At 46.0% G+C, this 13,502-nt stretch overlaps 1 protein-coding gene across 5 annotated transcripts in view; it reads left to right on the top strand.

Moving 5' to 3' along the window:
* Window positions 1–13,502, top strand: part of MYH11 (myosin heavy chain 11) — a 156,729-nt gene that overhangs the window by 48,783 nt on the left and 94,444 nt on the right. For all 5 annotated transcript variants that reach the window (XR_010152284.1, XM_055078622.2, XM_055078625.2 and 2 more), the window contains exon 4: window positions 10,701–10,728. Coding sequence is in view for 4 of the 5 variants with exons in the window: in XM_055078622.2 (XP_054934597.1) it covers window positions 10,701–10,728 (28 nt within the window). In the remaining variant the exon portion in view is untranslated. The remainder of the gene's footprint in view (window positions 1–10,700; window positions 10,729–13,502) is intronic.

The raw sequence follows: 13,502 nt of genomic DNA, 5'->3' as shown, positions 1-13,502 counted from the left end.
GGTCTCATTATATTGTCCAGGCTGGTCTCGAACTCCTGGCCTCAAGCAATCCTCCCGCCTCGGTCTCCCAACGTGCTGGAATTACAGATGTGATCCACCACGCCCGGTCATTCTAACAATATTGATTATTAGGTGTTGCCCTAGACACAGCCTACTGTGCGTATGTGTAAATACGAATTGAATCATCCCACAAGTAGCTGCTAAGTAGAGGAGGTCCAGGGAGTGGGGAAGTGTAGCCCTGGGGACCTTGGGAGGACAGGGGAGGCTTCTTTGGAAGGTGAAGTGTAGGCTTGGCTAGGGAACTTGATATAGGTTCTATGAGGCTGCTGGGGCTGGAGCAGAGAGAAGGGGGAGAATGTAGGAGGTAGGAGTGGAGGCCCAAGAGGGAGAGCGTTGGTTTTCCTGTCTCCTACACCCCTTCACTGGCCAGTTCTGCTTTCATGTTTTTATTTATTATATATTTTTTGAGACAGAGTTTCACTCTTTCACCCAAGCTAGAGTGCAGTGGCACAATAATAGCTCCCTGTAACCTCAAACTCCTAGGCTCAAGCAATTTTCCTGCCTCAGCCTTCCAAATAGCTGGGGCTACAGGCACACACCTCCGTCCACAGGTAATTAAAAAAAAAATTTTTTTCATAGAGATAGGGGTCTCGCTTTGAGTCTCAAACCCCTCGCCTCAAGCAATCCTTCTGCCTCAGCCTCCCAAAGCACTGGGATTACAGGCATGAGCTCCTATGCGCAGCCCAGTTCTGCTTTTACAATACCAGGGCTTCCTGTAGGTTTGGAAAACACCTGTTGGGTTGCAGCAAAGGCTCTCAAAGTATCTCTTCTTACTCAGCATCTCATCCTAACCAACTCTGCCGGGAGAGTAGAGTGGGGAGATGAAGGCTGGAGAAAGAGAAGGGCCCTCACTTACAGAATGGCTTAGGTCATGGGCTCTGGAGCTGGGTTCACCTCCCAGCTCTGCCCCGGCTATTACTTTGTGCCTCAGTTTCCTCACTTGTCCCGTGAGGATGATGACTGTACCTACTCCAGTTGTTACAAGGGTAATTCGGTCAGTGTGTAGGGACACGGTGCATGGACAGGACAAGTTCAACAGGCATTAGCAGTCAGCTGCCAAGGACCCACTGTCAAGGGCCATGCAGTGGCCACGTTCACAGTCACACCATGGAAGATCCAGAACCTCTGGCGTCTGCCTCCGTGCGGGGCATTAGTTAGAGAGCCACTTTTCTACAGGCAATGGAGACTGAGACCTTTCTTCTTTACTAGCCCAGGTTTTGATTACCTCTCACTGGATCCCCCAGCAGCCTGTTACCAGAACGAAGGGCAGATGCAGGGAGCCTGGGTGTGTGCTCAGTCCCAGCTGGGTTTTCTCCTTTTATGGTCAGCCTGCAGTGCTCCGGCTTCCCAGCCAGAATCCACCAGCTTGTGTTTGGGCTTGGGCCGAAATAGCTGGTCTGTGGGGAGCTGGGTACCTCCTGGGAGTCCTCAGGCCCACAGCGGGGGAGGAACCGCTGAAGCCCTTTATCTTCTCAGGAAACGTGCCTGGGGCCTTACACATCCGAGGCTGGGTGGGGAGTCTGGGGAGGAGGAAGGGAGAGAGGCAAGTTTAAGGATGGGGTGTGAGGTGACATGAGCCCCAGGGATCTGGGCTGGGAAGCTCAGCCCCAGGCGGGTCCTGATGATGGCCGGCCGCCCCCAGCTCCAGCCTTCCCAGACTCCACGAAGGCCCGGTACTGTGTCCCTGCCCACTCTGGAGCTTCTGTCCCAGGCCTTCTGCTTGGGATGCTCTGCCTCGACCTCTCCCCAGGAGATTCTTTCACATTTTTCTTAATGCTGTTCAGTGGTCACCTCTGCCGTGAAGGCTTCCTGTCTTGCTCAGGTGGTGTGAAAAAACAAACAAACAAAAAACTTGACGTCTATAGCACTTGGGTTCACATCCATCGTAGCATTGCTCGTCTCTTACAGTCATTTCTTTGTCCATCTGACTCCCACCCTGGGTCATGAACTTCTCAAAAGCAAGGATAAGCAAGTCATGAAGGCCGTTGCATTGGCTTGAGCTTGTGATTTCAGTTACTTGGGAGGCCAAGGCGGGAGGATCACTTGAGGCCAGGAGTTTGGGACTAGCCTGGGTAATATTACTATATTACCTTACTAGGCCCTGTCTCTACAAAAAAAATGAAAAACAAAAACAAAAAACAAAAAACAAACAAACAAACAAAAAAACCATTAGCCAGGCACAGTGGCATGCACCTGTAGTCCCAGCTGCTCAGGAGGCTGAGACGGAAGGATCTGTTAGCCCAGGAGTTCCAGACTGCAGTTAGCTATGATCGTGCTACTGCACTCCAGCCTGGGCATCAGAGTGACACCTCATCTCTTAAAAAAGAAAAGAAAAAAAAAAAGCAGATCTTATTGACTTTTGTGCTTTCAGTACCTGGCTCAGGACTCGTTTGTTGAATGAATATGTGAACACGTGAATATGCATTTTCCATTGCTTCTACCTTGGTTGCCTCTCTGAGCCAGAGAGCAATTCAAAATAACAAGCATTTCCTGAGCACCTACTGTGTGTCAGGCATTGTTCCTTGTACCCGGGATCAGGCACAGCCCTTGACCTTCAGGAGCTCATTGGTTCAGGGGAAAAGCATTGAAAACGAACAATTTTGTAATTGTTGGAAACCTAATAGAGCTGCATGAAGTGGAAGAAGTCAGATTTATAATCATTCAGAGGTGGTATAAAATGAACATCATTTTTAAAAAAGGTTTATGCGGTATAATTTAAATAAATTCATTTTAAGGATACAGTTCACACCTAAAATTGCAGCTATGTCTGCATAACTGTCTAAATTCACTCGTAATTTACATGGTTATGCAGCCATTGCTGCAATATAATTTTATATTTCTATCATCCCCCAAAGAAATCTTGTGCACATTTTTTTGTCACTCCATATTCCTACCCGCAGCTCCTGGCAGCCACGAATTCACAAATCTACTTTCTGTCTCTATGGATTTGCCTATTCTGGACATTTCATATAAATGGAATCATATGTGACCTTTTGTGGCTGGCTTCTTTTTTTTTTTTTTTTTTTTTTGAGACAGAGTGTCTCATTGTACTCGCCCAGGCTGGAGTGCAGTGATGTGGTCTCGGCTCACCACAACCTCTGCCTCCTGGGTTCAAGTGATTCTCCTGCCTCAGCCTCCCGAGTAGCTGGGACTATAGGCACGTGCCACCACACCTGGCTAATTTTTGTATTTTTAGTAGAGACGGGGTTTCACTGTATTGGCCAGGCTGGTCTTGAACTCCTGACCTTGTGATCTGCCCACCTCAGCCTCCCAAAGTGCTGGGATTACAGGTGTGAGCCACCGCGCCCAGCCGGCTAGCTTCTTTGACTTAGTATAATGTTGTCAAGTTTCATCCACGTTGTATCATGGATTCATACTATTTATATATTTTTTAAGACAGGGTCTGTCTCTGTCACCCCAGCTGGAGTACCGTGGTGCAGTCGTGGCTTACTACAACCTCCACCTCCTGGGCTCAAGCCATTGTCCCACCTCAGCCTCTTGAGTAGCTGAGACCACAGGGATTGTGTCACTATGCCCAGCTAATGTTTGCATTTTTTTTGTAGAGATAGGGTTTCACCATGTTGCCCAGGCTGGTTTCAGACTCCCGGGCTCAAGCAATCCACCTGCCTCAGCTTCCCAAAGTGCTGGAATTTCAGGCATGAGCCATGGCCCCCGGCCATAACATCCTTTCTTTTCATGGCTGAATACTATCCCACTGTTTGGGTAGACCACATTTTGTTTATCCATTTACCCATTGATGAACATTTGGTTGTTTCTATTTTTTGGATATTATGAATAAAGTCCATAATTTTTACCAATATGGAAAAGAAAAACAAGAAAAACTCTGAATGCCATATCATGGATAGATGGCCTATTATCATTCCATATCATCTGTACCTTTTTCCGCCAGAATGTTTTGAGACATTTATTAAGTAAGGATCACGATGATAATTACTAAAATGGAGAGAACCTGTGGACCATGGGAACCACTAGGCCATGTGACACTCACGTTTATATCAGAGAAAGGCACCGTTTTCTCAAAGCACTTTTCCTCCATCTGCTGAAAGATTATTACAATAAATACACAATGCAATACAATAAATGACCAATGCAAATAGTTTCTCCGTAGAGTTATGCAGTGTACAACATGCACCACGGTCCATGGCCATCCTGCAGGTAGGAGGTCAAGTGGAAAGGTCTCCAACTCAGCTCTAGAAAAGTGCAGAGTTAGAGAAGGTATCATAGAAGAGTTGACTCCCAAGACGATGTTTCAAATACAGATTAGGGTATGTACCCGAAGAATTGAAAAGGTACTCAAACTAAAACTTGTACAGGAATGTTCATAGCAGCACTATGCAGAATAGCCAAAAGGTGGAAATAACCCAAATGTCCATCAACTGTTGAATGGATAAACAAAATATGATCTATCCATACAATGTGATATGACTCAGCCACAAATAGGCATAAAGTCTGGGACCTGCTACAACATGGATGAACTTCAGCCACATGCTGAGTGAAAGAAGTCAGACATGAAAGGCCACACATGTTATAATTCCATTTATGCAAAAATATCTAGAATAGGTAAGACCATAGAGACAGAAAGCAAATTGGTGGTTGCAAGGGCTTATGGGGGAGTGACTGCTTAACGGGTAGAGGGTTTCATTGTGGGGGTGACAGAATATTTTAGAACTAGATAAAGGTGGTAGTTATGTAACATTGTGAATGTACTAAATGCTCCTGAATTATGCACTTTAGTTATTTTTTTATTTTTATTACTATTTTTTGAGATGGAGTCTCCCTCTGTCACCCAGGCTGGAGTGCAGTGGCGCGATCTCAGCTCACTGCAAACTCCACCTCCCTGGTTCACGCGATTCTCCTGCCTCAGCCTCCTGAGTAGCTGGGATTACAGGTGTGCACCATCGCGCCCAGCTAATTTTTGTATTTTTGGTAGAGATGGGGTTTTGCCGTGTTGATCTCAAATGCCCGACTTTAGGAGATCCAGCTGTGTCGGCCTCCCAAAGTGCTGGGATTACAGGCATAAGCCACCGCACCTGGCTTGAATTATTCACTTTAAAATGGTTCTTTTTATGTAGTGTAAATTTTACCTCAATGGAAGAAAAAGAGAGAGAGAGAGAGAATGGATTAGGCCAGAGGAGAAGTGGTGGTGGGTGCACTGGGCAGAAGAAATCACTCGTGCAAAGCAAGGAGGGAGTGAAACTGCTTTCTACGGCGGAGAATACTGCTTTTGAGTCCAACACAAGCTCAGGCTTGGGGAAGGAATCAGATAAAAAGTTCCAGGATCTCAGAGTTCCCTGTGCTCCACACGGTTTGGCAGACAGCACCCACATGGAGTCCTTCTGCTCGTAACCAGCACCCTGCAAGCTTCCCACGCCTGGAAGTGGTGTGTTTCTGATGGGAACGTCAGGCCAGAGGTCTCCCAGCAGCCCCCAGCTCAGAGCCGCGCTGGCAGCTCCCAGGCCTTCTCCTGGAGCCCGCTCCCTCTCCTGGGGGCCCTGTGAGCATCTGAGCCTATAAATCTCTCCTGCTCTGGGCCTAGGATTCACAAGGCTGCCAGGAAAGCCTGCCTCTCTCCCTGAAGTCGTGGATCAACACAGCCCATCTGTCTGTCCATCTCAAAATCTTTCCTTAAGATAGTGGAGGTTGTCTGGGCCGGTCCCAGGAGGTTCTCTCTGCCTGGGTTCTAATCACAGGGTACCTGGTTCTTCTATCCTTCACCCTGTTTTAAAAAATCACTTTTTAGTACTTTGGGAGGCTGAGGCGGGCGGATCACCTGAGGTCAGGAGTTCAAGACCAGCCTGGCCAACATGGTGAAACCCCCGTCTCTACAAAAAATAGAAAAATTAGCCAGGCGTGGTGGCACGCACCTGTAGTCCCAGCTACTCGGGGGGCCAAGGTGGAAGAATTGCTTGAAACCAGGAGGCAGAGGTTGCAGTGAGCCAAGATCGAGCCACTGCACTCCAGCCTGGGTGACAGAGCGAGACTCCATTTCAGGAAAAAAAAAAAAATTAAACTGGTTTCCCATTTTGCTCTGTCCTCGAGTGAATTTCTCCCCCTGGGTGGAAGCTAAAGGCATGGGTATCTGTCTGTCTCCAGAGTATAATGGAGAGATTAAAGTTTGATTGCTTTTTTCCTGTTTTTTTTTCTTTGAGATGGGGTCTTGCTCTGTTGCCCAGGCTGGAGTGCAGTGGCAAAATCTCAACTCACTGCAACCTCCACCTCCTGGGTTCAAGCGATTCTCCTGCCTTAGCCTCCCGAGTAGCTGGGATTACAGGTGCCTGCCGCCATGCCTGGCTAATTTTTTGTATTTTTAGTAGAGATGGGTTTCACCATGTTGCCCAGGCTGGTCTCGAACTCCTGACCTCAGGTGATCCACCCACCTCAGACTCCCAAAGTGCTGGGATTACAGGTGTGAGCCACCACGTCCGGCCTCCTTTCTCTTATAAATAGGGACACCATTGATTTAGGTCTCACTCCAAGCCAGGATGACCTCATCTCAACATCCTTCCCTTAATTACATCTGCAAGACCCTTATTCTAAATAAAATCACAGGTGGGATACAGTGGCTCATGCCTGTAATCCCAGCACTTTGGGAGGCTGAGGCAGGTGGGTCACTTGAGCCCAAGAGTGTGAATCCAGCCTGGGCAACATAGCAAGACCCAATCTCTACAAAAAATACAAAAATTAGCCGGGCATGCTGGCATGTGCCTATAGTCCCAGCTACAGGGGAGGCCAAAGAGGGAGGATTGCTTGAGCCTGGGAGGTTGAGGTTGCAGTGAGCTGAGATCACGCCACTGTACACCCACCTGGGCGACAAAGTGAGACCCCATCTCAATCAATTGATTAGTCAATAACATCGCAGTCTGAGGTTCTGAGTGAACATAGCTTTTGGGAGTCACAGTTCAACCCACCCCAGTGACCTCGGGCAAGTTGCCTCACTTCTGAACCTCACTCTCCTTATTTGTAAAATGGAGGCAATGCCAGTGCCCACCCCAGGGGCTGCTGAGAGAATTCAGTGGGTCACTTCAACACAGAAGTTCAGCATACGCCTGCAGTGCAGTGAGCGCTCGGGAGATCGGAGCTGTTAGTGGGATCGTAATGCGGTGGCTCTTTCTTTTCTGTCTTTTTTTAGCTGTGTGGTCATGATGGTTTCATAAAGAACAATACCGACTCTTTTTCTATTGACCATTTTTGGTGGGATGAGGAAAAGATTGTATGTGTTCATAGCACAAACATAACCGGGAGAGAAGTAGAATGGGTGAAAGCAGGTCTTCCTCCTGTCCCTTTTCTCAGTACTTCAGGCTCAGGCCTGTTTGTTGGTTTTGTTTGTTTGTTTTGTTTTGTTTTTGGAGTCTCGCTCTGTTGCCCAGGCTGGAGTGTAGTGGCATGATCTCACCTCACTGCAACCTCCACCTCCTGGGTTGAAGTGATTCTCCTGCCTCAGCCTCCGGAGTACCTTGGATTACAGGTGCATGCCACCATGCCCGGCTAATTTTTGTATTTTTAGTAGAGACAGCGTTTCACCATGTTGGCCAGGCTGGTCTTGAACTCCTGACCTCAAGTGATCTGCCCGCCTCAGCCTTCCAAAGTGCTGGGATTACAAGTGTGAGCCACCGCACCCATCCCAGGTCTGTTTTTAGAGATACGGTCTCACTCCATTGCCCAGGCTGGAGTGCAGTGGTGTAATCACAGCTCACTGCAACCTTGAACTCCTTGGCTCAAGGGATCCTACTGTCTCAGCCTCCCAAGTAGCTGGGACAAGGGGTATGTCCATCACACATAGCTAATTAAAAAAAAATTTTTTTTGTAGAGACTGGGTCTTGCTATGTTGTCCAGGCTGGTCTGGAACTCCTGGCCTCAAGTGATCCTCCCATCTCAGCCTCCCAAAGTGTTGAGATTACAGGCGTGAACCACTGCATCCTACCTATATATCTGTCTTTTTAAAACACAAAAGGTATAACACTATGCTACCTCATCTTTTATTTTTAGCTTAATATATTTTGGATATTTTTCTGTGTCCATCCATAAAGCTCTGCCTGGTTCTTTTCAATGGCTGCCTATTTTATTTATGTATTTATTTTTTATTTGTTTTTGAAACAGAGTCTTGCTCTGTTGCCCAGCCTGGCATGCAGTGGCGCGATCTCGGCTCACTGCAACGTCCGCCTCCTGAGTTCAAGCAATTTTCCTGCCTCAGCCTTCTGAGTAGCTGGGATTACAAGCGTGTGCCATGACACCCAACTAATTTTTGTATTTTTAGCGGAGATGGGGTTTCACCATGTTAGCCAGGCTGGTCTGGAACTCCTGAACTCAAGTGATCCACCCTCCTTGGCCTCCCAAAGTGGTGAGATTACAGGCATGAGCCACTGCGCCTGGCCTGCCTATTTTTAAATGTGCCATTATATAAACACACCAGAATTGAAACCCCAGAGCTGACTAGTCTTTAGGCCTTTTGTCTTGAGGATTTTGTTCAACCAGGCCACCCAAACATCCATCTATAATCCGAGGGAAGAGAGAGAGAACTGATTGGAGTTGGGCATAGAATCTGAGGAACGTGCCCACTTTCCAATCAGTTCTCTCTTAAGATTACAGACGGAAGAAAGAGTCATCTCTTTCACCTTGCCTTCTTCAGTCCCATCCATCCTCCCATTCATATTCCCATCCATCCATCCATCCATCCATCCATCCATCCATCCATCCAACCAACTCATTTACCCACCTATACACTCTGTCCTCCCTCCCATTCACCCATCCATCCACTCTCTCATCCACTCACTCATCCTTCCCTCCTCCGTCCAACCATCCGTCCAACCAGCCATATACCCACCCACCTACCCATCTACACACCCTTCCCTCCTTTCTTCTTTCTTTCTTATCTATCCATCCATCCTTCCTTCATTCTTTCCATCCATCTATTCGTCCACCTACCCACCCACCCACTCATCCATTTGTCTTCCTGTCTCTCTATCTATCCATCTATCCATCCTTCCATCCAGCCATCTATCTGCCTATTCACCCAGCCTCCCATCCATTTATGCTTCCGTCCATTTACCTATCCATCCATTCTTCCATCCACCCATCCTTTCTTCCTTCCTTCTTTCCTTTCTTCCTTCCTTCCACTCACTTGCCCATCCACCTCTTCTTCCATCCTCCCATCCATCTACTCATCTATCCATCCATTTTCCCACCCATCTGCCCATCCACCCACCCACCTACTCACCTACTCATCTGCCTATCCACCCACCCATCCACCCTCCCGTCCATCTGTCTATTCATCCATCCACCCACCCATCCATCTACCTACCCATCTACCCACTCTTCCATTCACCCATCTACCCTTCCTTCCTTCCTTCCTTCCTTCCGTCCACTCATCTTCCCATCCATCTACTCATCCATCCCTCAATCCATCCATCTAACAAGCATAATTCAGCACCTACCATCTATGTGCCAGTACTAGAGATACAATGTAAAACCAAGCCTAGGAGATTTTTGATGAAATGAAGCTTGTGAGAGCTGAGCACTGAACTAGTAGGACTGAAGCCAGGGAGTGGATTTAAGAAATGCTTGCCACTGTGGCATTGTCTACCAGCAGATATGATGCTGGGATTTCTACATTGTTAGGTGACCATTGAACGTATTGGTAACTGTTCTCAGATCTCTCTTTGGGAAGGAAATGGGTCTTCAGAGCCTGGCTCCACCTCAGAGGCCTCTTTAAGAGTAGAAGGTGATGGGTAATGTCTGCTTAATCACATCTAGTTCTTTGATGACCTCTGTATCTTTTGGGTTTCTCTGGTGGTAAACAAGAGAGACTGACTCTGTCATCTAGTAGAGGAAAGGGATTTGTAGGGGAGTATGGAGGAGCTCACAGATGCAGTGGGAACACTAGGAATCAGGCTAGGTAAATGACAGAAACTGGGCTGCTTGGGCCCAGGGGCAGAAAGGAAGTCTGCCTCAGGGCTCTGTCCACCTGCTGTGCTTCCCTGTCCTTGACTGAGCTTGGAGTTTTAGGCCAGAGAGTCTGACCAATGCAGCCTGGAACACATTCTTACCTCTTTGTTGAAGGTACCTATGAGGCAGTCCCACTAAGACTGTACATGACGGCAGGGGTGATGGGGAAAACCTCAAGGACCACAGGATGCTTCTGGAAGAAGAGAAAATGGATGCTGGATTTACAAAAAAACACAAATGTGCACAATACTATATTACAGATGAAGGAACTGAGGCATGGAGTTTAAGAATATTTACCCAAGGCCACAGAGAGGAGAAGTGGCTAAGTGGGACCCCGATCTGTATAGATCCAACATCTACATTTGGTCCCTAACCTAATCTGGGTGGGGTGGGCCTCCCAGGACACCTCTAGAGCTGATGTGGCTGGATGCTAATGACTCCTGGATCAGTCAGGCTCCAGCATCTTTCTGGGACTGCCTCTGGGACTTTGGGGCTGCCCTTTTGGCTTTGGTCTTGGGCCCTGTGGCCTGGGCAATGAGCCCAGCTGACCTGTTGTCACTTCCAATGAGGCCAGCATGGAGAAGCTTTAGAATGGGAGGGCCCTGGGAGGAGCCAAGTCCAGACCCTTAGCTCAGAGCTCATTTTAATTCACGGCTCTTTTTTCTTTCTGTTTGCAGATCGGGAGGACCAGTCCATTCTATGCACGTAAGTGGAACTGCTTTTTATTCTGTTTTTTTTTTTTTTTAATCTGTAGTCGAGATCCACCCTATGAAAGAAAAGATCCATGAGTGCAGAGATCTTTGATTTGTTCATGGTTCCAAGTGCCTCTCTTTATACCTGGCACCATGTAGATGCTCACTAAACATTTGTGATATATGGTCTTCTGTGGAGGCAGGCAAACTTAAACTCTTCATGACACCTGCTATCATTTGGTTCCATACCTCTTCTCCTTCTAAAAAACTAGCATTTATTGAACATGTACTCTGTGCCGGGACTTGAACTAAAGATTTTATATGCAGAATCTTATCTAATTGCATAACAGCCATCTGTGTTGATAGGGAAGATGTTAAACTGTCACTTTGGTATTTCACATTTATCAAGCCACAAACACATCAGTGCCATATTTGGTGATTGGTATCACTGTTTCTTTGAAGACCTAGGTACATAGGCAGAAGATAGTAACTCAATTTTAGAATCATTGAGAGAGTTTTCACTATTGTATTTATATGCAAGTAACATATATTAATATATATTGTTGATTCATTGACACTGAACTCACAGCCAGCAGCTCTGTGGCTGATGCCTGGATGAAGTTTATCTGATGTGTATTTATTACATAATGGGTATCACAACTTTACTGTGCTTGGAAACATGAGCCAACACTTGAGCACTATGCTGGGGACATTTTTGTATGTGTGCTGCCGAAGGGAGCACATCTGAGGGGACATTTTAAACTGCAAAATAACTAACAAAAAGCCACAAAAATACAAAAAAAGGTGGCACTAAATACACTACAGGAAGGACACTTGTTTACAGTATGAGAGTTGAAACTAGAAGGTAGAGCATTCCCCTGTTCAACCTGAGTTGGGAACGAGTGCATTGGGGGAATCGAATTTTCCTTACTCTGCACATGTTCACAAATGACTACAAAAGTGCCATGAATGTTGATTTTTGGGTTACCAATAACTTTCAGCAGGTCGGTGAATTTGAAAATATAGAATATATAAATAATGAGGATAGACTGTGCATATATATATTTACATAATATATAATATGTATTATATTTAATATATTTATATATATATATATATATTTGAAGGTCTGGAAGCAACTAAAGCTATAATCAACAGAGGTTATTTAAATAAAATATAGCATTTCCAGGTAGCCACTACAAAGAGTGAGGCTGATCTATTTATGCTCAGAGAGAATGCTCTTTATAGATAATACCATTGAGTGGAAAACACAAGGGCAAACTAGCATATGCATAATGTAACCGTGTGTGTCTTTAAAAAGAGCAGGATTGCATGGACGTGCATATGTTTCCTATTTGCATGAAATTATCTGGAAGGACAATTAAAAACTAGTAATTAGAATTTCAGATGGTGATGGATGGTAGGATGGCAATGAACTGTATTGAGAGAAGATTGAAACAATTAATAAGTTTGGGGTTGATATAGATAGAAAACCTGGAAACAATAAAACAAAGGCAATTATAAACTCCAGGAAAAAACAAAAGTTGGGATGGAAGGAGAAGTAATCACGTTGGACTAAGGAGCCCAGCTGTGCAAGTTTGGAGTATTTATCTAACCAGAATAACTACCTGTGATGGACTTGGCTCTGTGGGGAAAGGGAAGAGGATTAGATGGGAACTGAATTCTCATATTCCATGGTAGGATGTACATATTTGATGTTTGACAATGAATAGTGTGGATCTAGAGATATAATGCTACCTAGCTATGAGGATATAAATGCTAAAACAACCTGCCGACTTGGTTTCCTAGTTTTCTGGCTTCTAGGGGTCACCTGCATTCCTTGGCTCATGGTCTCTTCCTCCATCTTTAAATCCTGCAGCATGGTATCTTCAAATCTCTTTCTCTGGTCCCCCTACCTCTCTCTTATAAGGCCCAGTACCTTTGTGGTTATATTAGCCCCACCTAGATGATCCAAGACAGTCTCCTCATCTCAAGCAAACATATTCACAGATTCTGAGGATAGGCCATGGACATTCTTGTGGGGGCTGTTTCTCAGCTGACCACAGAGGCATTTGATCCCCTAGGAGCCGAACCCATGTGTGAGCCACATGTCATCTCCCCAGGAACCAAAATAGTGTAGCTCAACTGCCCTCTGTTGAGTGAATGAATTAAGTGTGGTAACAGAGAGGTGCAGGAAAGAGTAGGACTTTCAGATGGCTTCGTAGCTATGTAGCTATGCACGGGTCACTTGACCTCTCTGAGCTGAGCTTATGGAGAGGCTGTGAAGATGAAGAAGAGGCCACCCTGCTCTCATTTCCAGCACCCATGCCATCAGCAGGTGCTGTTTCATCTAAAACGGTGCTATCCAAAAGAACTTTGTGATGAGCACAAAGTTCACTTAAAAGTTCACTTAATTGAGCTCTTAAAAAGTGGCAAGTATATTGCAGAACTGAATTTTTAAGATTTTAGTTAATTTAGATAGCGGTTCCTGCCTTGGACAGTATGATGCTGAATATTTCTTATCTCTGTCCATTCCTCTGACTCCACCGCCTCTTCCTAGTTCAGGGTCCCGTCACTTCTCACCAGGGCCTCTGTAGCAGTCTCTTAAGCTCCCTGCTCCCGTTGCTTGCTTGCTTCCTTCCTTCCATAAATACACATTATAAGAATATTCACTCATTATTCATTGAATAAATATTCATTAGCATGCTGTCATAAAGTGTGGATTCCAGAACCTAACCCCTTGGGTTTGAATTCTGGCCCCATCATCGTCTAGTTAGTTGTATGCTC

This window comes from Pan troglodytes, chromosome 18 (genome assembly GCF_028858775.2).
Source record: "Pan troglodytes isolate AG18354 chromosome 18, NHGRI_mPanTro3-v2.0_pri, whole genome shotgun sequence".
Classification (NCBI taxonomy): Eukaryota; Metazoa; Chordata; class Mammalia; order Primates; family Hominidae; genus Pan; species Pan troglodytes.
Note: the sequence above shows the minus strand (reverse complement) of the source record. Positions and strands in the feature narration are given on the sequence as shown.